The 26,862-nt window shown below is 39.2% G+C and overlaps 1 protein-coding gene and 1 long non-coding RNA gene across 2 annotated transcripts; both read left to right on the top strand.

Annotated features, from left to right (window-relative positions):
- Window positions 1–7,516: 7,516 nt before the first annotated feature.
- LOC120570761 (transmembrane protein 74) lies at window positions 7,517–14,475 on the top strand. Its single transcript, XM_039819286.1, has 2 exons — window positions 7,517–7,658; window positions 8,059–14,475. Exon 2 carries the CDS (start codon window positions 8,069–8,071, stop codon window positions 8,873–8,875), a length of 807 nt encoding a protein of 268 aa, XP_039675220.1. The 5' UTR covers window positions 7,517–7,658; window positions 8,059–8,068; the 3' UTR covers window positions 8,876–14,475.
- Window positions 14,476–25,049: 10,574 nt separating this feature from the next.
- On the top strand, window positions 25,050–26,509 carry LOC120572016. Its single transcript, XR_005641338.1, has 2 exons — window positions 25,050–25,179; window positions 25,689–26,509. It is a non-coding gene; the product is annotated as an uncharacterized LOC120572016 (long non-coding RNA).
- Window positions 26,510–26,862: the final 353 nt, after the last annotated feature.

Genomic DNA, 26,862 nt, shown 5'->3' with positions numbered 1-26,862 from the left:
ACATTGTTTCAGAAACATTTAAAAGTTACATATAGTCACTTTAAGTAAGATCCTCCACCTTCTGTAGTTTGAGGTCATAACGGGGTAAGCAATACATCTGGTCTCATATCTTACAATTCTTCTAATTTAACATTTCACAGCTGATGTGTAAAAAAAATAAGTGATTTATAACCTCTTAAAACAACACTTTTTTCGTGTTCTCATATGTTTTACACTGATCATAACTCTCCTGGTTTTAAAACAGGATTTGTCTGAATTCTACAAAACTGCAAGCAAAAAAAAACAACAACTCAGAAATATGTTGCAGCAACTGTTAGACAATCTGGTGCAAGAAAAAAAAAAAACACTTGACTTGGCCCTCTCGATAGATTTTGATTTTGGGTTTTTTTTAAAACCCCGAATTTTAATCGGGAATGTGTCCAATAACTGATGGGTGAAATCACGTCATGTGTGTTTGTTTGTGGCTGGAAATGTTTGTCCTTGATGGATTATTAGTGAAGTGGGGATGTGAAGAAGTGAACAGGGGCCTTTAGTTAGGGGTAGGGACAAAGGGGAAGGGATAAGGGGAGGATTCGGATTCAGCGTTAGTCTCCTCTTGTGCCTGTGGTTGAGCTGCACTTCTGCTGCTGGGGCAAACGCTTGATTTACCTGCTTGAACCTCATCCAAAATACCCTTTAAGTTGTGCTGAGTGACACCACAGAGAGAAATAAGACTACTCAGCTCAGCTTTGCATTACAGCTTGACTCAGCTCTTATGATTAATGACCACAGGACACGAACCATCCAGCAGACGCATGGCTGTGTATGTGTGTTTATCAGTGCTCTGTCCAGTCAAAGACGCCCTCCCCTGCTGAAAGGCTGTCTGACTCAGTTGTGTCTTCCTGTATGCCTGTCCTGGTCTAACCTTGGACCTGCGTCTTCTCTACTGCTGCTGGCTTCCCATAAGCTATTCTTAGCTTTACTTGTGTTCTGGCTTCAGAGCAGATCCGTCAGTGTAAAATGCCACACTTCGCTGGATGGCTTTAATAAAATGGGCCCTGCTGGTTGGGAGCATCTCTGGAGGAAATGACAAATCACTTTAGATCATAAACAACAGAGCAGCGCTGTTGCTAGCAAAAATATCGCATGAGAATAGTCTGGTACTCAGACGGTGATGGAGCAGAATATTTGCAGGAGCTCATCTCAGTATGTCTCTCAGTGGTTGGTTTTTATTTCACTGCAGCGCTGCACTTAAAGTCGTACTTAGACAGATGAATTTTCCTTTTATTCTGTTTACTGCCTGGAGGATGGAGGTTTACACACCCTTACATCCCAGGAGAACACATCATTACCAAAACACTGTGCTGTCAGCCGCAGAGAGGCTATAGCTAAGCGTTTGCGGGCTTTGCTCAATATATAGTTTGTGCAGGTTTTAAGAGGGCTACATCTTTATTCCCACTCTCAGTTTGTTTCCTTTTAACTACAGTGTATACACTTTTATGTGGTCAGAATTGATTTGCTCATGTTATGTTTTTAATTCATGATGATTTAATGTAAAATCAAATGTATACTTTTATACTTTTTTTTTTTTTACAATTTGGTTATACATTGGAGTGATTAACAGACATTTCGTCTTCAACCTCCAGCTGTAGTTCGGCATGTGGACCATGTTCTGTGCCATGTGTAGCAACGGCCCCCTCAGGCCCCAATGAATGGTTTTTTTTTTGTTTAGTGTGTGTGTGTGTGTGTGTGTGTGTGTGTGTGTGTGTGTGTGTGTGTGTGTGTGTGTGTGTGTGTGTGTGTGTGTGTGGAGGTTATGAAAGCATGCGTGACTCTCTCTGACATGGCACAATCATGGTTATGTATTAGAAACTGCTATAGGCAGGGCAGCAGAAACTGTACTGGCATTAATGTTGCAGCATCGTGTATCACATTATGAGTCAGTATTTCAAGAATTAAGGTCAAATAAAGAATATCAGGAAACACTTTACTTTTAATCCCCTTATTTGATAATGCTGTAAAACGTGATTTTTTACACTATAACCTGTTCATACACCAGCCTTTACCTATGGATGTCAACAGGAGAAGTTTAGCTGTTGTCGACAAATACATATAACAATAAAAACACTTCTATATGCTTATAAATACATTAAAGTTTGTTATAAAAGATGTGTTTACATACTGCTTATGTTATGAGTGCTAAATAGTGGGACCTAAAATAAAGTATTGCTGAATATTACAATATATTACAATTGACAGGTTATAATGATTTTAGTATCTCTTAGGATATTGTTAAGTGCTTACTTATTTAATAGATGCTTTTATCTTGACTGTATTGCACACTTGACTGTATTGTACTCTCAACAAATATTAGATTTGAGCTCACTAATATCTTCTGACATGCACACCCTGATGCATTGTTTCTCATCAGTCCTGTACCTAATTGATAAATGATTTGTTTTTATGTGTTTATTTGTGTTATTTGAAAGTATGGTAATTTTCTTAAAACTCTAAACACAAAATGAAAAATGAAAAACGTAAAAATGAAAACATAACAATAAAAACTCTTAATAAATGTTTGCAACGCTCAGACATAAGCCATATAATATGAAATACTAACTATACCTGCCTATCTAACTAACTAACTAACTAACTATCTAACTACCTACCTACCTATCTAACTAACTATCTAACTACCTACCTATCTAACTAACTATCTAACTACCTACCTATCTATCTATCAATCTAACTAACTAACTATCTAACTACCTACCTATCTAACTAACTATCTAACTACCTACCTACCTATCTAACTAACTAACTATCTAACTACCTACCTACCTACCTACCTATCTAACTAACTATCTAACTACCTACCTACCTACCTATCTAACTAACTAACTAACTAACTATCTATCTATCTATCTATCTATCTATCTATCTAACTAACTATCTAACTACCTACCTAACTAACTAACTAACTAACTAACTATCTAACTACCTATCTAACTAACTAACTAACTGCCTTCTGTAGGTTCATGTTTCACAGGTTCTCATCGTTCGGCAGAATACTTCACTGAAAAATACACAGACTTCCGGACAACTACAAAACTATTTATTTTTCCAAATAGTGCATCTTAAAGTGCTGCACCTACTGTACAAAACACAATGCTGAAGGACAAATGTAAACAATGAATAGACTGTAGGCTGTGTTTATGTGGCGTGGCGAATGTAACCTTGGTTATCGCCCATATCAGTATGACTACGTCTCCTCCACTGCCTGGAGAGAAGGCATCGTGTATGGAGCTGATGGTTGTACATCTTCCATCAGAGGGCTGAAAAGAACTTTTCAACAGAATAAAAGAAGTGGAGAGTTTGGAAATATGTCAGGAGATAAAGAACTGTGAATTTCTGTAACTAAAGGCCAAAAGTATGTGGAAAACCTGAAGATGACACACATATGATCTAATTCCTTTAATTAATAATCATTCCTAGGCCAATTATAAAAACAGCCCACAACAAAAAGTACACGAAAGTATATTGACAGGGGTGTCCACATACTTCAGTCCATATGTCATGACACTTACAATGGCGAGTGAGATTCCTTTTTGGTGGACTGCTTACTGGTTTTGAAAATATTAATTAAAGCTATTAAAGTTTTAGTATTTGCAAAAGGGAGAGTCGGGTGAGAGAGATTACATTTTTGAATCTGGTGTGAATGTAGAAAAAAATGTGTGTGTGTGTGTGTGTGTGTGTGTGTGTGTGTGTGTGTGTGTGTGTGTGTGTGTGTCGCAAAAAGTGTAATTCAGAATAGTAAACTGACTTCAAAGCAAACAATGCTTGTTTTGCAGACTTCGTGAAGAGATTTTCAGATTTTGGTAATGTCGTAAAAAAAAAAAAAAATGGATATTGAATCAATCACTTAGCCAATCACCAATAGAAAGATGCCAAATTCTGTATCAGATATTTTGTTTTTTTATTCAGGACTTCTGCAGAGGTTTATGAGCACTCCCAGCTTAGAACCTCTGCAGACTGAAAGTCTTTATGCTGTGAAATTTGTTGCTTTAAACTTGTCTCCCTTCCATTCTCTCCATCAGAAATGTTAAAGCCACCCTGAAGCGGTTCGCCTTCACACTCTTCTCCCTCTGAAAATCTCCTGACTGCTCAATGTACAGCAATCCGTGCATACAGTATGTGTCAAGTAGCCACAAGCATTGGGGTGGTTGATCTTAGTAAACAGAGAAAATTACCTTGAATGGTGGAGCATTGAAGCGCTTTGTAATCATAACCTTCGGCTACCTATAGCCTACATATGCTTCAGTGCTCTGCATAGACAATGCAAGCTGAAGGATTTCAATAAGGGGATCAGGAAGTGGAACATCCCTATTCCTGCAGATGTGTGTCATTTAAATACCTTGTGACACAAATTATTTTTCTCATTTTAATCATTTAAATTCAGTAGAGGGATGAAATTCTCCTCTCGTGGGTCAGAAAATTATAGTCCTTGATGTACATGCTCCCCCTGTGTTAAACTTTTAAATATGATGATGTGTTGGTGAAGCTGATTGTTTGTTAGTTCCTGAAAAGCTGCCAGTTTGGAGCTTTTCACTCAGCAATGACTGTATAGGATTTGACATGGTTTTAAATGAATATCAAAGTAGAGTTTTCTTCTGGCTGTGCGGAGCTTCTCTGAAAATGGGCCATTCAGAAGATGATTGTCTCCTTTCAAAGGAGGAGAATCCCCTTTTCTGGATCAGTTTCTTTGTTGCAATAATATTGTTTGAATGCATATTATACATCATTATGTAATGATGTTGAATATGTTCCCAAAGGGATGGCTGCTTCAGTGATTAACGAGGCTGTTTGTTCATCGACTAGAGGATCCCGTCTTGCTCAAATGCTGTTGAGCACATAGCTATCACTGAGGACATTAAGATCATCTGTATTTCGTTTTTCTGGGAAATTGGAGAGCTTTAGTAAATTATTGGCAGAGTGATTCTTGTATTTCACACCTACTACATTTAAAGGAATAGTTCAACATTTTTGGAAATATGTATTCGCTTTCTTGCTGAGAGTTAGATCCATACCACTCTTGTTTCCATTTGTTCATTAGAAGCTGGAGCCAGCAGCTGGTTAGCTTAGCCTAGCATACAGACTGGAAACAGAGGAAACTGCCTCTGGCCAAAGGTAACACAATCTGCCTGCCAACACCAGTTTTTGTATTGATTAAACAAATGAGATATAACATATTAACTTGAGAGCTTTAGACAGAGCCAGGCTAGCTGTCTCCCCCTGTTTCCAGTGTTTGTGCTATGCTAAGCTAACTAGCTGCTGGCTATATGTTCCTATTTACCGTAGAGGCATGAGAGTGGTTACAATCCTCTCGTCTAACTCTCTGCAAGAGTGTGTATTTTTCGTAAACGTCAGAAAGAAAGAAATGATTAATTATTTGTCACCAGAATTTGAAACTGCCTTTAGACCTTAAATAAATAAACCATCAAAATCCAAATAACTTGAAAATGGGTGAGGGTTGTGGGATGGTGCATCGAGTGGGACGTGGACCCATGATTTCAGTATTTCTAAAATCCTGTCGCTGTGGTTGAGCAAGACACTATTTTGTATGGAGGACTTGCTGCCTCAGCTGCAGGGCTCCTGCTGTCCTTTGACCTCCCTTAAAAGAAGGCATGCCTAAAAAGATACTCGCTCGATACCGCCTCTCAAAATCTGACGAAAATCTTTTAAAGTGACCTTTGTCGATCTAAAATGAAGACAGATTCACCAACTGCATGGCCTATTTATCGCTTAAAATGTTTTCAGAAACACGTTTCGGTGAACTATTTTCGTAAAATCGTATTCCGAATGAGCCGCCATTACGGTCGGTTAGAAATTCTCGAGCAGCCAGACCCACGTGACGTGTTTGTCCAATCAGCTGCCGGTCAAGGGCTCCCTTCTTCTTTGTAGTCAAGATGGCGCCCGAGTAGTGCGAGTAGGGTCCATTGTTCTACACTGAACTTTTTGACCTTTTTTAGGGGGTCACCCGGGTACTTTCAGTGCACTGACTTTTTGCGTTATCTACACTATGTACTAAAAACTAAGTGTTTGAAATGTGCAAGTAGGCAGTTTGAGACACAGCCTTGCTCTTCAGCAATTAATAAAGCATGAATCACATCACTGCTATCTCAGAACAATAAGCAAATTCCTGCTTTTTCATGACAAACAATAGCACTTTTTAATAAGTTACCATTTCTTCCTATTAAACCCTGAAGGCTTAGTAACTAATTACTTTATTTATGGTTAATAAATTATTGACATTATTAAGACAAATTAAGACCAACATCCATTTATTATTAACTATTTATCGACAATTCCAACTGCAGACATGATGATTTATTTTAAAAGTCCTTATTAGACTTATTAGCCACGTCAGCTGCATAAATGTAGAGCAGTGTCGGCCAATCAGTCCATCACTTTGGTCCAACCTGTAAAGTCTCAACAATTATTGGATGGATTGTCATGATATTTTGTACAGATATTCATGTTCCCCAGACGATGAATCCTAATGACTTTGGTGATCCTCTGACTTTTCCTCTAGCGCCTACATGAGGTTGACATTTGACGTTTTGAGTGAAATATCACAACAACTTTTGGATGGATTGTCATGGAATTTGTTTCAGACATTCATCAGGATGAATTAAAATAACTTTGGTGAATCCTGTCCTTTTCCTTTTCATGTAAAGCCAACATCAGGTCAAAATTTTTTCATACTTTGTTATATGATCAAATACAAAACTATTGACATTCCAATCACCCTCAGCTTTACCTTGTGTTAAGTGCTGTCAGCATGCTATAAAGCTGAATTAAGATGGTGAACATGGTAAACATAGTACCTGCTAAAGCTCAGCATGTTAGCATTGTCATGTTAGCATGCTTACTTTAACATTTAGCTCAAAGCACAGCTTCATTGAGCTGCTAGCATGGCTGTACTCTTATTGCAGATTACTTTTGCTGGCATGGTTTATTAGAAAGTGAGAAACTCATAGACCTTTATTATGTTAACATGAGTAGATGCAGAATGCATGGTTTAATATCCTTATAGCTTGTTTGCATTTAACTTGCATTTTTTTGGGGGGCATTTTAGGCCTTTATTCGACAGGACAGCTGAAGACATGAAAGGGGAGAAAGAGGGGGAATGACATGCAGCAAAGGGCCGCAGGTCGGAGTCGAACCCGAGCCGCATGGAGGAGTAAACCTTTATACATGGGCGCCCGCTCTACCAACTGAGCTACCCGGGCGCCCCCAACTGTATGTTTTGCTGTTTATTAGAAAGTGAGGAAATCATGACTTCTTCCCAGCAAGATTCCTGGCAACTCAAAAGTTGCTCTTATTAATGCATGGCTTATAGCTGATCTATAAAGCATTACGTGTCTTATGAGGAGGTGGTAGCTACACTAATGTGAAATATCTCTACTCATTTGCCCACAGTGCAGAGTGTGCCGCTTGCAGACTCTCATCTGATTAGTGTGTGTGTTCCGGGGAACCCTCATGTTGGCACGGTAATAAGCATTATAAGGCGGTCTGCCGGAGCTCAGTCCGTGGGAGGGGTCTGCCAAACCTTTCCCTCTAATTGACCAGGGAGCAGAAGCAGCCGGTGATGCGAGCAGCCACAGACGGGGAGAGAGGTACTCAGCCAACCGCATTTTGTTGCTAAATAACCGATTAATGAATCACATTAGGTGGAGTTAGATTCATTAGCGTGTCGCATGGCTACTAAGTGTTTTGCAGCAGCGATTTGAGAGCTTGCAAAAGCCAGAAAAGGCGAAACATAAAGTGTTACCGAGCAGGTGGAAATGGCATTATGGCATTGTATATTGTCATGGCAATTAATTTAAGACTGTTTTAGATGTACTTTAAAATGCTTGCTTGCGGTACACCCAGGAAAAGGATGCGTGTAGATTCTGCTTGTGCAATAACTTCAGGCACAGATATAAAAGTAGCTTGCGGCGATAAAGCTTGCAAAAATTATTTCAGGTAGTTTAAAATGTTTATTTTCCTTCTTTAAATTGCATGTTTTACTGACAGAGACGGACGCATGGGCTTGTCAAGACGGGAAAGACAGCCCCATGCTCTAATGGCTGATCTCGAACTGTTTTACTTTGATCACTCCGATCCGACAGACACCTCCCTGGTTTTGAATAAGCCAAGTGTTGTCAACGAGATCAGCGGCGGGAAGTCACTTGAGCCCGGCGGAGGAGATGGTTCAGCACCATGGACAGAGACCCGGAGAGCTGCGCGGCCGGAGGAGGAAACGGAAACATCTTTCACCTGCCAACACCAAGGGGATGATGAAGATGATGATGATGTCCAGCTGATAGGGACAAGTCCACAAACCTGCAGACTGAGTCAGAGCTCCTCAAGTGAACTGTACGAGGAGGAGGACATCCAGGAACTTTACTTGCTGTCCGACGACGACCTCTCCTCTGACGGCTCGGGGAAGTCTGTGGATTACGGCTTCATCATCGCCGTGACATGCCTGGTGACTGGCATCTCTTTGGTCGCCATATCCTACACGGTCCCCAGGGACGTCCGGGTGGACCCGGACAGCGTGTCCGCCCGGGAGATGGAGCGGCTGGAGAGGGAGAAAGCCAGGGTGGGGGCCCATCTGGACCGGTGTGTCATAGCGGGACTGTGCCTGCTCACCCTCGGGGGCGTGCTGCTCTCCACCCTGCTCATGATTTCCATGTGGAAGGGGGAGATGATGAGGAGGAAAGCCTTTGCTTATTCCAAACACGCAGCAAAGTTGTACGGCTCGATCAATTTGAGAGCAGGCTCCAGTCCGACTCGGGAGTCCTGCTCACATTTGTCAGTGGCTGATGAGGATTTAGAAGTGCTGAGCTGAATTTATGGACAGGACAAGCGGAAAAGACTCAGAAAAGTGCTTAAGAAATCCAACGAGTTCTGTCCTTTGATCGGGGATGCAGTGGGGGTTTAATGCCGTTTTGTTTCTAACAGCTGAGGCTACGTTTTTTTTAGTTGATATGGACACTTAAAAAAAAGAATTCACATTTTTTTCAAGTCTGTCTTAATACAATACTCACATGCCCTTATGTACACAGACATAATTTGTGTTTGCTGTAACTGATCCTTTTGTCCATAGTGTCCCTGAACAGATCCAGTCCTAATCTAATTTCAGTTCATCTGAAGCTAACATGAGGGTTTAGAAGTTGGATTTGCAGGAGTTCAGACCAAAAACAGACCTGTAATAAATCAACACAAGTGGCTTTGTTGGTGAGAGTGATTTGTTTCAGGTACCAGTTAGACAATGAAATACAATGCAAGAAGTCCAGACTGTGTAACAGATCCAAGAATGTGAAGGCTTATCAGATACCAAAACCCTGCAGAGAAGTTTATAATACTCTGAGACAGGATTATACAACTCTGGAAAGTTCTCAGAGTTTTATTTAATTTTGTGTTGTGCTGTTCCCGAGGTAACAGTTGAAAGGTCACGTGTTCTTTTCATGCAGGGCATAAATCGGTCTGAATGCAGCCTTTGTCATATCTAGTGGGTATCTTTCAGTCTTTTTAGTACAAAGTTTAGTAGCCTACAGACACCATCTGGGAAAACACAAGGAGTGCATTTTGTACTAAAAAGACTGTAATTTTTAAAAGATACCAACTTGATTTCACTAACTCAGACTATGAAAGCTTAATACTTTTAGATAAACTTTGAAATATGTTATTTACACAAAAAGATGACTGTGGATGTTGTCCCCAATCACTAACATTGGAATTGACCTCCTCACAGTCAGCATGAACAAGAGAAACTATTACAGCAACCAATAACTCTTTGTGGTACATATTAGTATTGTATTAATATATTTCATATATGATTTTAATCTATACATTAAGTTTGAAGTAAACCATACATAATGTATGGTTTTCATGTATGGGTGAGCTGTACAACATTATTAGAAGTTTTTTTAAAGGTAAAACATGAAATATGTTTTTCTGAAATATATATTTTGTTCACAATGGTTGGTGATGGTTTGCCTTATGATGATCTCTGACACACCTTTTTGTTTACCATTGCATCACTGTTTTTAATGCTGTTGCTGTTGCAGTGTATTCGTGTTGACATGCCAGTGCAGACTTGTATGTTTGAAGTCCTGTCTGTAGCTGCAAGGGGAATCAAACCTGAATCAGGAGCAATGTCATTGCTACTGCCTTCATTTTCCAGCTTTGTCAGAAACAGCACTTCACTGAAATGCTACTAACAAAGCTGTGCAGATGTAGTTTACAAAAAATTTACAATTGCATGGATTCGTGTTGAACTCCAAAGAAATTCTGTTAATGTAATTGTGACATGCTGAAGAAATGCTTGTGTTTGCTTGTTGAAATGCAAATAGTAATACCACAGGAGGTGTAATTAGATTTTGTGGTTGAGTACCGATGTTGGGGAAGCTCAGTTTACGCCAAATACACTTGGGGGTTTTGACTGCAGATGTTCAAAAGCATACAGAGAGAGAGAGTGAGAGACAGAGAGAGAATCAACAAACCCCTGGGGGAAAGCTCTCTTGGTAATTGGTGTTATACTTAATTATTTGTGGGAGGCCTGTGAATCAGTGAAAAAAAGAAAGCATTTTAGCAATTGCCTCAATCAAACTCGATTGACTTGCTTATCAGAAAACCAAATCATTTCAGCTGCAAAACTGGAGTAAAATGTTACATTGCATTCAAGGGGAAGGAAGTAAATGGATTGCGTGCTCTGACAGAAGATGCTGTGAATGAACTATTGTATCTTCTTCTTACGGTGTGCAGAATGCTGTGCTGCGTAAGCCTCTGTAATTGAAAGTGCTTAAGGCCAGCAGGATCACATTATCCTCCACACCACCTTCGCTCACTCTCGCCTCGTTAATGTAATTAAATAGCCGGAATCATCTGACCTCTTAATGAAATATTAAGTTGCTATCCAATGCTTATCTGTCCTTGTTTACTGTCAAGGAACAACAGTTGACATGAACATCACAGGTGTCAGGTGTTTTCCTCTGCTTATATGAAAGAAAAAGTTATGTTGTGCTAAAGTGATGAGAATTACCCACTTCTCTTCAATCTGACTCATCTGCTTCAGTTGGTGATTCCTTACACCTACCAGATTGATTTTTTTCCGACAGTCATCAGAGAGACCAGCTGGAAGCTTGTTGCATTAAGTATGCAGGATTGAAGAGAAGTGGTATAGCATAGTAAAAGCGAGAGAGTGACTAACATGAAAGTCAGCCTTCTAACTCAAAACTCAATCTGCAATGCACTCTGGAGGCTACCGTCTGTGGGGATACCAGTCTTCCTAGCCCTTGTGGTGCATTCATGTACTCCTCAAATGGTCCCATTTCCCGAGGTCGGAAGTCATTCTGTAATGTAGAAACAACATGAACACTACAAAGATGATGTGTTGTATTTTATTGCTCAGAGCTGCACCAGTCCATTCCCGCAAACCACTAAAATATTGCTTTACCTGTCTTGTTATTAGGGTTAATGCTAATAAATAACTTTTCTAAATAATCTAGGTCACCGTCATCTGAACGGCTACAACCTAAGCAAAAAATAATAATTATATGCAAACGTGAATTAATAAAACTTTTTTATTTTTACCAATCGACCCAACATTTACTTTTGTCTGCTATGTTTCTGCGTAAGATAAACGTCAACTCAGCAAGTCAAACCAATTTTTCTGATTATTCCGACACCACATAATGCAGCATTGTTCAGATGTCTCCCAGTTCATGTAATTTCAAAAATCAGTCTAGAGAGCAAATATTACTCTTCCTTTCTAATGGATTGACAACACAACATTTGACATCTACCGCTAAGGAGTTAGATAATTGGAGATTTGTCTGTAAATATGGTGAAAATGTGTAGTTCTGTCATCACATTGTCTATGTTTATGGGAATTGGAAATAGGAAGTCAAAACAATGGCCCTGGAAATAAAATAATGACTTTTTCAACAACATAAATTAGCTTTAAGGTCTTGTGCTGAGACTATTTTGTCAGCTACTGTTTCCAAGTTCAATAATCAACTTTTAATCTTAACCAAAAAACTTGTTTTCTAATTGAAATGACAAACAAGGCTACAATGAGAACAAAAGTCCTTATTTATAAAATAATGGTAGTTTAAAACTCAGCTAATCTGCTTTGTTGCACCAGATTTTCATAAATCCATCACTAAATTTGTGTGTAAAGTCTCTTCTAACTAACCCCCTAACCCTAATCCAACAGCTTTTAACAGATTCAGATTATTTTTTTTTTATGTTGTTAAATTCAAAGCACAAATACAGACCTTTTCTCATGCGAAACAACCATTCTGGGCCTGACTTTGACAGATAGCAGTGTGTTCATGTCAGGCCTCATCGCTTGTAGTTGATTGAGAAGAAAAAGATGAGGTGAGGATGAGATGGGTTTTATTACATTATTAGTGATCTAAAGGGCCTGGGACACTGCAGCAGCTTTAATTGGTATCTGTTTTTGTTCTGCCAGGGGACTCTCCCAGACACCAAATGAAACCTGTAATAAAAAACAACACATGCACACATGCACACACGCACGCGCGCACACACACACACACACACACACGCACACACACACACTGCCGAAGCACCAAACAGAATCCCACGCACACAAGCACACTGAATCGCTCGGGCTTTTGCAGAAATTGTGCTTCTCTTGCAAAAACACACCCTGACAGACGGACAGACACACACTCAAACACTCTCTCAGCTGACACACACACATACACACACCCACACACACACAGACACAGACACACACACACACACAGACACACACAGACACACACACACTCATAGCCAGCGCGCGCCCCGCCCCCTCTTCCGTGAATGGAGTTAGTCAGAGTAATCATTCAGGGCAGCTGGCAGCAGGAAATGGAATTGGATTGCTGAAGGGGTCACTCAGGGTCAAGAGCTTGGGTGTGGTTGTGGACACTGGGGACCAGGAAGAAGAAAAGCCTTTGTGGCGGTGCTTTCCATCAGCGTCTGGCAGCCACTTATCATCAGCTTGTCATAACTCATCACACTGAGCAAGAGAGAGCTGCAGTGCACAGAAAACGTCCATCACGTCCGTCTTGGCTTGATAAATCAGGAGTAAGATCATGCCTCCGGGTCTGAAATGCCTCTCTTGAACTATTGCCTTAAGTTAATGACTTAGTCAATAATGTTTCTTGTTACTCCGATTGTTGCATAGCAACGGCAGGCAGTCTCAGTCACAGCTCAGAGAGAGAGAAGAGATTGCCGAGGAGAGTTTCAGCTAGACGGAGAAAAAAGGAGGGGAAGTAGAGGAACAAGCTGGAAATAAAATCACCATCCACATCATTTATCAGCTTTATGCATTCAGCTCAGAGGTTTTAAACCCCCAAATCCTGCACAAACTGACGTTCCCCTTTCAAGCTGTCTTTCAGTTTTCAGAGCTGAAAGCCGTTGGGGCGGATATACCTGTAGGCTGCATTTTAACTTGGAACTCTGGGTGAGGAAGAAAAGTCAACTACTTGGAGGTATTCACTGATCAGTTTCAGTTTAAAAGCTGAATCGTTGTTGAACTTGCTGCAACCCCTTGACTCAATGTACCACTGAGACTGAGAGGAGATGTGAACTGTCCTGTATAGGTGCAGGAATCCTACTCCAGACTCACAGTTATTATCTGCTAGTATCGTCCTTTCCTTTGTTTGTGGTGATTAAGTGAACCACCTGCTGTAGTTCGAGCTGCGCCCACATACACATGTGCCATTTTCTATTTTTTTTTTTTTCTTTTTTTTTGCCATAGTTGTCCTGGAAGAAATGCAGAAGGGACACCATAACCATAGAAACGGGGTCAGCCTGTTGCCACGGTAGCTCAGTGTAAGGGAGTTAAAGATGCTCTTCTTTTGATTTGCCACTCTGTAATGGCAGCTGTGGCAGTGTGTGGAATCTGACACATTCCCTCTGATTATCTGCAGTAAAAAAAGAGGCTTCTTGAACTACACGCCTCATTTGAGCAGACGTGTCAGGTGGTGTCACCCTTTGCTTGCTGTCAAATATCTTCAGAAATGTAAGAAAAGGCAGGAAATACTTCCTCTGCAAACCTGCACTCTGTTTAGATCTAACATGAAGCCGGAGCCTGGATTGCTGAATAGACGACTTATAGTTGCATTTCACTGTAGCACAGCATTTTCAACTATAGGTTGTTTTTTATACATACAGACATAATCGACCTGGGTCAGCACTCTACTAAAAAGGAGAAAACTGCACAGAGAGTCACTCACCTTCTTATCCTTCATTTTTATTGTACTCTGATGTGCTTTTTGTATTTTATTGGCTTGGTTGTGTGTCACTCTCCTCTCTGGGGGGGTGTAGGGTAGAATTAAAGTCTGATCCTGTGTTAAAAATGGTTTTTGTGGTTGTTTGCATTAAAAATAACTAAATAAACAATAATAATAAAAAAGGAAATGAAGCCAACAACAGCCATCAGAATCTTTTCTCATTTACAGCTCTGTATGTAATTTGAAGCTTGATCTCGCAGGAGAGCTTTTTGTTATGTCCAATCAGCAAAGTTTTCTTTATTTAATGAAATAAAGGAAAACATTCCTTAGACTTTTTTGTGATCAAGATCTTAAAAGAAGAATCTTAAAACAAAGCCGAATGTCTTTAGGTCCCCCACAGTACATAGTCACACCAATGATGCATCTTCCCTAGTCTTGCTTTGCCAGACCTTCCTCCACAGTGCTGTGGAGGAAGGTCTGGCTAGTCCACACAGCCAGGATGGGAGAAAAATGTGCTCTGGTTTATTAGCATTTCTTTAAATCAATCACAATCGTCATGGGCAGAGCTAAGCACCGGGCAGAGCCACAATGCCGCTGCAAAATAGCCTCAGGAAGGAACTTGTTTTGGTGAAATGTGTACATTCAAAAGTTGTTTTAGTCGGGCAACAGAAAACTCAGATTGAACAGATAGTCCAGCTAGCTGTCTGGATTTACCCTGCAGAGATCTGAGGAGCAGTTAACCATAGTCCTCATAAATCAAGTTTAGAATGCTAACACAAAGAAAGCAGAAGGTACCGGACATCCGGCCGAAAAGAGGAAAATCCAGCCGAATTTCCGGCAGAAACGGAGCAATCCCGGAAGTGGAACGTCGTGAATATGGACTATGTCCTCCCTAATACATAGTGTCCACCTCCAATTAAAAACATGCAGTGAAGGGGTAAGAACACAAGTTAGTACATGCAGACACATATTATAAATGCAAAGCAGAATTCCTTTAAGTGTGCAAGAAAACAAAACTAATATTTCTCGTTGACCTTGTTGCAATCACCAATCACAAATGATTTTCCAGAGGTCCATCACCCGCAGACATTCCTATATGTAAACAAGTTCCTGGCTTGCCATTAGAACAAAAAGAGGATTTAGGGGACTGAAGTATTTTAATTTCCAATAATCATCTAAGATTCCATAAATTACAATACAGCAGTTTAACTTATAACTAACCCCAAACCAAATCCAATTTATATTCAAATAGAAATATCAATTTGGGAGAAATATATTTTTAAAGGGGCTCTATATGACATTCAGAGTCAGAAAAGAATTGAAAGTAACATAAGATATGTCACAACTATACATATGGATTTCACATTTCTGCTTCTACACAGTGATTTAGAAAAACAGGCAGTAAGATTTTGTCAAAATTGTCTCAAGATGCACATACTGGCTTTTTCTGCAGCTTTCAAACACATCCCAGGGTTAGTTTAAGAGTTAGGGGTTCAGGCAAGGAATATATAAGTATTTAAAATATTCCTTCCTTTGCGGACAGTTTTCTCAGTTGTCACGGAGATGGCTCAGTTGTTATGATGTCACTTAATTATGGACCCTGGTGATAACTTGATGAAAACTGATTTATTTCCATGACAACTGAGTAAAACTCCATCCGCTGAGGAAAAACTACTGTTGCTATGGTAAAGAATGAACTTTCACACTAAATGGTGATTTTGGAAAGGCCATCCAATTATTCCTGCGAAATATATACTGTACAGTATATGTAAATAGGCAAACTGTGACTAATTTGCAAGGTGATGGCCTGTTCTAATATTTAAATTGCATATTTTTGAGAGCAGAATCGTAAAAAAGCTCAGTAGCATAAAATGTCCATAGACCCTCAGTGTTACTGCTAACATGGATTAATTGTGTGGAGGAATGTGCAATAAAATGGTTAAAATACTGTTGGAAATAATGGATTAAACCATGAATCAAATTGATAGAAGAATGTTAATGTTTAAAGTGTTATTCACAAGAGTCATAGTTCGAGCTGGACCTATTGAATTTAGAAAAACACTGGTCCATCAAATACATATGCATCAAGATGACGTGAGCATTTACAAGCATCTCACAGGAAAAAAAAGAAAGAAAAGATGTAGCCTCTCTGTAATCCTACTGAATAGATATTTCAACACTTGATGACTTGGGTGAAGTGAAAGGAGGAGGGTAAATTAATCTCACTGCAGGACAGTTTTGCTCACCTTGTCTCTGATTTATGCTGCAGTTTATCCTGCGTGCCAGGTTTTCATATCTGTCCAGCTCGTACCAGAGCAAGAACATAAAAGGTTTCTACAGAATACTAATTCCATTTAAGTCGCTCGTCTGAATCTAAATCTTGCTGACTGACTCAGTGGAGGTTTTCTCAGAAGTGGGCACAGACAAAAGCCTTGGATGGCTTTATTCAGAGGGAATCAATTGAGTGCAATCTTTTGGTATCAAACACTACATGTAACATTGATTGTGTCTGTTCTTTTTTGCTGCTCTATCAGAATCAATGTTTGTATATTTCTAAATAAGGAGGCTACAGTGTCTGAGCTGTGGCTTTTCTTGTTATCACATTGATGCAGCTCTGTACAATTACCTGGAAGTTTAAAACTGTACTTTCGCACTCTTGTGCTTTGAAGTCTGCTTTTAAACGTGCACTGCCAGGAAGCTACATGTAGGTATATGCATGTACAAAACTAAAACTAAAATAAACTACAGAAAGGTATTTGTAATTGCTGGCTTCATGGTTTAGTTTCATGCCTGTAAGAGGTAATTTGTTACAGAAATGTGCAAAAATAGTCTTCTAACATCCTGCCCACTTCATTTTAAAGGATTAGTTCACCTAAATTACAAATCAACATAGTTTCTCACTTTGTCCTATATTACTGAGCCACTGTAGTGGTGGAATCAGTAAAATTACTCAAATACTGTACGTTAGTAAAATGTTGAGGTACTTGAGGTATACATAAGTAACATTTTCACTGCAGGGCTTTTACTTGCAATGGAGTATTTCTATAATGGTGTTGCTACTTGAATTTTTGCTACTTGACATTTTTTTTATGAAATTCCTTTTAGGGTTGAAGCAGACATGTCAAATAAAACCAAAACTATCTTTGTATTGTTTTGTTATTCGGGCGAACCAATCTTTAACAAGCAGTCTTCGAAATACTATTTCATATTTGCATTATTTTTCCTCGCAGGCTATCAAATGTTTGCTGAGCAGTGCAGCTCTGTGGAGTTTAGGATGTGTCAACTGACTCACCAGCTTCAGTGACTCGCTGTGACAATGTATCCAACTCAGAATAAAACACACAATATCGCTTTTATTTGATAGAAATCTCTTTGGTGACTCTACAATACTCGGTTGGGTTTTAACCTAAAGCAAATACACATCACTATGAATACAAGGTACACCTTATATATTTAAATTTGTACTGGCTGGGGCGGCCTCTAGCTCACCCAGTAAGAGCGTGCACCCCATGTAGGCCGAGTCCTTTGCAGCGTGTCATTCCCCATCTCTCTCCCCATTTCCTGTCTATCCACTGTTACTATCTAATAAAGGGAAAAGCCACAAAAAATAATCTTAAAAAAAAAAATATATATATATATATACTGGCTACATGAAGGCAGGGGTGGCAGTCCTGATGAAATGTTTCAGGTTGCAAATCCGGAAACAACGATTCTTTGTTCTCATCTGTTCTCCATTATGCCACCTGTCATTCTAACTGAGGTGACTCACATCTGTATCATGAACAAACACAAGTCAAGAGATGCCAAAATACACATGTTCACAAATGCTATACACTTTTGTTTCTCCTCCTGTACACAGAAAAATAATGAGCCTGCACACCGAGTGGGGAACTTCACAGACCTCATTCAGTCAAAGGTTCCTGCCTTCAAATCCCTTGTAATGCAGATAACAACATTGCGTTCCTCTTCACTCTGATGTGCATCCTCCAGCAGCATGTTTCAGCCCAGTCAAGATAAATATCTCCCCTGCACATATTAAGTATTCTATTTCTGTCAACTTTATCAGGATTATTGGCTAATTAGAGTTACTATTTTATTTCAGAAATGTCAACAAGCAATATTCTTAACAATTAATTAACCTAATTTTAGATTGTTATGTTGTGCTAGTCATTGACACAGTCACTGTACCCTGTAAATGGTGACACATGCCATGTGAGTCAGAAAAACATCACTCCATAATATATAAATGTTCTTATTTATTATATATATATATAAAATTCTCTCTGTGTGATATATATGTATATGTGATATATATATATATATATCACGCAGAGAGAATGAGAGTTTAAAATATGATGAGTAAATAATTACATTAGTTTTTAAGAGACTGAAGCCCAAATTCATTAATAGCCCCATTCTAACCTTCATTAAGCACTTGTGCTTTCATTTGGATCTAAACACGTCTGCACAATGCAACCTTAATGTTACAACTTAACACAGAGAAAGAAGCTGAAGGCAGACTAAGTAGGGAAAGAGATCTTTTTGTATTTGGCAGAAATAGTGAAATCTCACGTTATAATTAATGTTTTATATTAACAATGAATTAAACAGGTATAGGTATAATGGGAAAGGTGTTGCTCATCGTTACAAATCTACATATAAATATCACCCAACTGCAAATCTGCTCTGCTCTATTGAGCGTTTTAGTGTATTTTAGCTAGTTGTTTAGGTTTTACGGACATCACTGTAATTTTCAGCCACAGCATGAAGCTGTGTTAAAAGCTGAATGAAAATATCTGCTAAACCCACTGTACAACATCTGTCCAGCACCAAACAGCATGAAGACAAAGCTAGCAGCTAGCTGGTGAACATAGTGGAGCAAAAGAGCCAGATTTTGCCTCCAGGAGATGGTGGAGACCAAAATAGAGCTAAAAGAGACTTATTGGTTTATATTCGTCAGGTGGCAAAAAACATGACTTCAAATGAATGCTAATGTTGCTCTGTGTCTGCTGACTGTGTTAACTGTTTGCTAAATGCATCAAGTTTACAAGCTACAATGTCGTGTTCACAGCTTGTTCTGCGTCCCTCAGGAAGTAAAAAAAAAAGATTAATTATGCTTTTAAGTCATTAAAGCCAAATTGTAATTTCAGCATGTAGCTGTGATCTTTAACAAAATTAAAGTCAGATTATTCTGCAGGCTGAGTTTTCAGTTTGCAATCTGACCAAATGTCGGAACAATTTCAATTCTCATGTTCAGTACAGAATGCTCTGCCCCTCAGGCTCCCGCTACACATTATACCGTGTTCACGTCTTGCAGAAAATTGTAGTGGGCTGGTGCACAATAGTGAGAGGAATGAATATGAGCAATGTTCTGCAAATCATTTGTGTAGATTGTATGCCCATGTTATAGTACAATATGTTACTGCTACTCTCAGTGACTGCTGTCCATTCACAGTCAAGCCCAGAGTTCAATATGCATTTCCCCACTTTTGTTTACACTGAATTACTTTTTATTGCCTTTACACACCCCTTCAGGTCAACACAACCCTGACCTCTACATTTTTTTAAATCGACAGCACACATTTTAATAAGTCTGGAGTGGAGTGGAGTGGAGTGTGTGTGTGTGTGTGTGTGTGTGTGTGTGTGTGTGTGTGTGTGTGTGTGTGTGTGTGTGTGTGTGTGTGTGTGTGTGTGTGTGTGTGTGTGTGTGTGTGTGTGTGTGCACGTGTTTGGACACTCAACCTTGCAGATAAATTACTAAGAAGATGACAAAGTGCCTGAACTACTTATTTCAGCTTAGAATATGTGAGGGCAAAATGTTTTGGCCCAGGGCAAATAAAAACATGTCAGCTCTGTCTTCTTTCTGTTTTTCTTTCTACATGAGCTTCCGTGAGCTGAATATAGCCTGTCAGCTTTCCTTATAAAAGCTAAAAGCGCTGCAACTTGAGACACATTTGTTGGTTTTAAGTCGATACATAACTCTGTGATTTAGACATAACTGGTGATTTGACCTCAATCAATTTCTTCTGAAGCCATTATAGATATGATAATCACTGTTTTTGTTGTTGTTGCTTGCATTTTTTTTTCCAGCTTCATGTACACACATTAATTAAAATGTGCTCACAGGCAGCATAGTGGCTCACTAGTTAGCGCTATCGCCTCAGCAAATATACGCACTGGTGAGTACTGAGTTTGAGCCTTGGTCCAGGGCCTTTCTGTGTGGAGTTAGCATGTTCTCCTCGTCTTTGCGTGGGTTTCTTTCAGGTGCTTAACATGTATGTTAGGTTAGCCCTGACCAAAAGGCACTAGCAAAAGAACTGGAGTTGGCGCTGCAGTTGCATCCTGTATAGGATAGGTTAAATGCAGAGGACACATTTCTTTTCTATGTATGTGAGTGCTTAGAAATGGCAATTAAAGCACATTTTTTAACCTTTAACATCAAACATGCCCAAGTACATATTTTGTTGAATTGTTGTGTATTTGAGAAGTCTTACAAATAAACTTGGAGATTAATTTTAATGTCTTTGTTTTGCTATAATTCTCTAACTGTGACACACTCAGACACAGTGAGACAAAGTGAGATTTGTGTTTGCTTTCTTCTGCTTTTTTTTATTTATGTTTTCTCTTTCATTTCTCTTTCTCTCACACTTTTTTCTTCCACACCCCAGACTATATCCTCAGTGTGCCTTTTCTGTCTCCTGTGCTCTCCTGGTGATAACGTATGAGTGTGGGTGAGTGCTCCACCCATCAAAGCCCTTCATTCCATGTGTATATATATTTACATGCAATATTTATACATAAAGTATGGGCATGAGGACCTACATACAGTACATTAGCATTACCGTATTGATTTTACACATCAGTGTAATTAACAGACAGTCCATCACTGAGAAGATTGGCAGCCTTCTATGGCCTCTGCACTGCAGTCTACTTTGTCCATGTGGGTCAGACTTTACAGGAAATGTGCGAAGAGTTCACAAGGTTCTCAGAGGAAGATGCGCTTCCAACGTGTTTTTCTTCTTCAGTAAAAAAATTAAATAAAACAACAGTAAAGGAGCTGCTTTTTGTTGGGGCTGACAAGAAGCGACAACAACTAGCAACATCGTCTTTGTGAAAGGAGAAAATGGGGTTTATGGGAAATGGGTCTTAACTTTTCTGACATGTTTGCACTTTGTTGCTACCATCTGCCTCAGCCACGGTCTAATCTGTAACACAATTAATATGACAGTGTATACGTATAACCCCACATACACCCCTTATACAAACAGAATAATCTGAATTATTGGCAGAGTATCAGGGAACATACAGGGAATTTTTCTCTCCCTATATTAACAGTATGCACAGTACAGTCAACTTCAGTATACATACAAATACTGAGAGCTAAAAGAAATACCAAGATAGATACAAACAGATCAGATTGCTGCAGGGTTGTTGATGGTAAAGAATGCTGGAAAACATAATTGAATATGGATAAAATTTCCTCTATATACAGAAAGGGTTTTGTGTGCCTATATTGATGGAATATTATGTACAGTACATACTACAGTCTGCCTCGACGTACATTGATCTACATATGATAATGAAAGTATTTTATACAGTAGGGGAAATAAGTATTCAACATGTTTTACATTAAACATATTTCCAATGCAGCTATTCACATGAAATGTAGACCAGATATTTAACTCAATAAAACTGCGCAGATAAAGAAAATCCTAACAAGCCGATCCATAATAAACGTTATGTGAAATAAAGTGGAATAACACAGGAAAAAAGAATTGAACATGCTAACTGGCATGTGTTTAATACTTGGTGGAGAAGCTTTTGTTTGTCTCACATTGTTCAGGTGGGATTTTCTTTAACACTCTTTAAATCTTAAAGATTCAGTGGGGGCCCACTGGTGAACAAATGTTATGGGCTTTAAGTCAGGTGACTGACTGGCACGCCAACATCTTTATTTTCTTCCTATGCTAGCAATAGACAGCCTCTTTTGCAGTATGTTTTGGATGGTTCTAACTGCGTCTACAGGTAGTTGTGTCTCATTCTCATCGTCCTGGTGGATGGCAACAGATTATTTTCAGGAATGTCCTGGTGCATTGCTTCATTCATCTTCCCTTTGATAATTTGAATTCTGCTGCTGGTACCATGATAAGAAAAACAGCCCCATACCATGATGCTTCCACCTTTGAACTTCACTGGTATTTTTAGGCTCATAGCTATTTCTCCTCCAAACATGGCATGTAGTATTGTTGCCAAAAGGCTTATGAAGTTTTCCAAACAACATTTGAAGGGGAGCATGCCTATGTTCCCACAGCCCTATGTTCCCACATTTCCTTTTTCATAAATTTGTATCAGATTTTATCCCCCTTTCTCCCAATTTGGTAGCCAATTACACCCAACCTATTATCCAGTAGCAATGGACTACAGAGGAAATGTAACCCTAACCTTAACATAGGGCCTAATTTTAAGAAAAATCTTAGAAATGTTGGAAAATAGGTCTGTGGGAACATAGGGCCTAATTTTCATTGAAAAAAAATTCTTAGAAATGTGGGAACATAGGGCTGTGGGACCATTGGGCTGTGGGAACATAGGGCTGACCCCATTTGAAGAAGCCTAAGGATTACAGGGAGAATGTAGTGTGGTCAGACAAGACAATTATTGAGCTGGTTAACTTGCTTAAAATAAGGGAGTAGCACCGTCTTCGATGATGACGTTCAGACAACACTCACCATTTTATCTTTAGTGTCACTTTTATTCACAAGGCTGGACAGTGAGGAAGTGTCTAGCCACTGTTGCCTGGTGACTGCAGCACTGCCAGCACACCTAATAAGCCACAAACCATCACTGGATTTTATTTATTTTTTTACCAATGCACACGAGTAAGCATCAGCCAGCAGACTTAGTTAGTGGGGACACTGTGAGGAAACTGCATTGGAGTTGACATTCAGGGAGGGGTCCCCGGGACAGGCTGTTCTTCCTGTTGTTTTATTTCCTTTGCTTTACTGTCAGAGTGTGGAAAGTCATTCGCTTTGACACTTGTGATCCTTGGTGGCTCTATAGAGCTGTTACAGAATACCACCTGGTAGAAAGCATAGCAATCTCACAAGAAGACACTTAATTTGAATTATCATCCAAGGGAGGTTATTACATCCAGTATTTGATTTTTTTTTTTTTAGAATGCTACTCTTTGTCTGTAATTAATCAGTTTAATTTGTGTCTCTTGCGCTTGTGTCTTTATTAAATTTTTGGCTTCTACTCTAAAGCGCTTCACATCCAGCTGGCTCTTGTTCTCATAAAAAGAAATGGAAGGCTGCCAGCCACTGAGATTGAGTTCAGGATATGTCCTGGCCTCAAGGATGGACAAGGAGAGAGAGGGAAAGTGGAGGAATGTGCCAGTAAGAACGACATTACATTTACTCAAGTCGAGGTTTTCTTTGTGTGATAGTAAGGCATGAGTAAGCTCTTCCATGGAGATTTCATGTGAAAATTCATTGCCTAGCTTTTCATAAACTGATGAAAATGTCTGCTCTCGACTGCAGCCTTTGAGAAAACTGCAAAGTGATGAGAGAGCAGTTTTTGAAAGTTTTTTATGAGTTACTGCTTCTATTTAACTCTTAAACAAATTCTGAACAGACACACTGAAAAATTATGTGACTCAATGACAGTCTTGTACTGCTGGCCAATGACAGAACATCCGTGATTCCTCCTGTGTGAGGGGTAAATGAGTCTAATTTAGTTTGTAGGTTTCTATGACATAGCTTCTTACAAAGCTGACCTTGTCTTGGATCTTGAAAGAGCTCCAAGTTCTTATATCCTGGTTTCATTCGTGAGCTGCCAATAAAATATTAGACTTAGGAAACAAACCAAGACTGCCTCTTTATACTAAATTGATCTTTCTCTGTGACTATTGACTCTGTGATCACAGCTGGTTCCAACTGATAACATTCCCAGCAGGCTGAGGAGTGCGTTTTCCTCCTCATTGACTGATGAGTGTCCCACATCTCTGATCGCAGTCCCTGCTGTGGTTATAGCTGCTACGATTGGTCCCTCTACTGACCTGGAGGAGGTCTCCTTTAGGTTGGCCACACAAAGTCCAAAGTCTCCTTCTGTCCAATTTGTTTGACCTAAAATACTTTTGAGACGTAATACTTTCTTGTCATAACTTCAAAAGATTTTCTTGGATGTGAGATGCAGTTCTAACAACTGCAAAACTCATGTAAAAACAATTTGGCCAATAATGTGTATGTTTATTTATCTATGTAGGCTATTTACTACTTATTTGCATGCTAGGCCTATAACTGCCTTTACAGAAATATTTTGTGCAGCACATTCCTGGCTGTCTGGAGCTTTTGAAATTACAGTAATAATAATATTAAGCTGTCCAGAAATAATCACAATCTATAATCACGTATACTAATTTGATTCTGTATGTCAAACGTGTAAACCATTTTATATGTTGTTAATCTGATGTTAATCACATTATTTGGGGTGGGTAAATATAACTTTCACATTTGTGAAAAAAGAGTAGACGATCGTATCATCGTTTGATAATTGATTTAATTATGTCAATTTGGATATATTAACAGAGAGGCAAAGACATTGTGGGACACTGTGGTTTTACTGACTTTGTATCGCTTGCAAGTTTGTGTTCCCTGTATATATATATATTTTTTTCTCTTTTTTCTTTGTTTGTTACCTCTATATTTTATTTCTGCGGAATGCAAAGAGAAGACATAGTTTTCCAGGTTCCGTCTGCGCTATGTCTGTCAATAAAGTTTGTATTTGAAGCCAGGCTATAGATAAACCAGGCAAGATGGCGGATTACGACCTGACTACCAAGATAGCTCATTTTCTAGACCGGCATTTGGTGTTTCCTCTTTTGGAATTCCTGTCTGTGAAAGAGGTAGAACAGATGTTGCATCGCATAACGCCAGCATATAATGCGGCTGTTTATTGGGGGGTGTTTATACATAAAAACACGGTTGTAGCGAGCACCGATTCATCCCCAGCCAGGCTAGGCTATCTGTCACGTTAGATTACATTAGATAAACAGACTGTCAGCTAGCGGCTACACATTTATTTTAGTTTTTTTTATGCCGGAGTGTTGCTGTACTAGTGATTGTAGCAGTCAGTTGCTGCGAGTCCGCAAAACCGAGGTTGTTTTTTAGGGCTTTGGCTAACAAGCTTCTTATTGTCGTTACCTAGCGTGTTAATGCTGCTAATTAGCCTAACGTTTCAGCCATGGTTTCATTTTAACGTTAGCGGATTAACGTTGGTTACAACCGGATGAATGGCATGAGTAGCACTGGCACCCATGTCCTGTCGTTTCCCTTTTCTGTTTTGTACAGTTGTTTCTAAATCTGAGTGTGTGTGTCCCACAGGAAACTAAATATTCTGTGTTTTTAATAACAGATATACAATGAAAAGGAACTGCTTCAAGGAAAGCTGGACCTCCTCAGCGAGACAAACATGGTGGATTTCGCCATGGATGTGTACAAAAACTTGTACCCGGACAAGGAAATTCCACACTGTAAGAAACCCAGCAGATTAATAGTTTGTTTTGATTCCATACGCAAGGCAACTTTATTTATATTATATAGCATATTTTAGCAACAAGGCAATTCATTTACTTTACACAACACATTAAAGAGCAATAAAAACAAAATCCAAATAAATATAATGGCTTAAATCGAATAAGACAGGTATTAAATGGAAGAATAAAAGTTACAGTGCAGTGTAAGAAATTAACAATTGATTTATTTAAAAATTATACATTGATTTAACTGAAAAGTTTTCAGCCTTTATTTAAAGGGAGTTTTGTTCCAGATATGTGGTCCATAATAACTGAATAGCTTTCTTTTCATAGCATTTTTTTCTGCCATAACATCTAGCTTTCAAACAGATAACATATACATCTTGAGCACTGAGTGTGTACAAAAAGCTTTTAGGTGGTAATTATTATTCATGGTTTATTTAATACATTTAAGCAAATGGAGGCAGACTATCAGTCATGTATTGAACCACTTAGTCAAAGGAAAGAATACAGTTGACGTCTTGTCATGTAGCCTCTGTGGCTGTGGTGTCCCAACATTGACCAGCCACCTGAGCAGAACATAATAGTACCATAATCTGGGAAGTACTTTGTTACCGGTCAGAAAATATGTTCTTGCCTATATCTTACTGTTTTGTGCTGTTGATTTTCCAACCAGATGAATAAATATTATTGGGGTTAACTGTGTTTGTTTTTCCTCTTAAAGTACTCATATTATGCTTTTTGGCTTTTTCCCTTTCCTTTATTGTGTTATATATCTTTTTGTGCACATTATAGGTTTATTAAGTGAAAAAGCACAAAGTCCACCCCAAAGGCACTTACCATCTTCCAGAGAAAACACTGTTCACAAACTGCTCCAAACAGCTCTATTGTAGTCCAGCCTTTACTTCAGAGACAAACGTGCGTCACTTTGTAACACACGTTATAATGCTCGCCTAGCTGCTAGCGTGGCACACCCTCATACTCTGCAACTGACAAGCTAGCAGTACTTACTGCGCATGTGCGACTCCCAAATAAGATGGAACAGAAGTGAGA

The sequence above is a fragment of the Perca fluviatilis genome, chromosome 13 (assembly GCF_010015445.1).
Source record: "Perca fluviatilis chromosome 13, GENO_Pfluv_1.0, whole genome shotgun sequence".
NCBI lineage: Eukaryota > Metazoa > Chordata > Actinopteri > Perciformes > Percidae > Perca > Perca fluviatilis.
The sequence above is the reverse complement of the archived record's forward strand: the minus strand, read 5'-3'. Positions and strand labels throughout refer to the sequence as shown.

Excerpts from the sequence above, each read along its gene's own strand:
- LOC120570761 (XM_039819286.1), top strand. The coding sequence starts at position 8,069 with ATGGGCTTGTCAAGACGGGAAAGACAGCCCCATGCTCTAATGGCTGAT.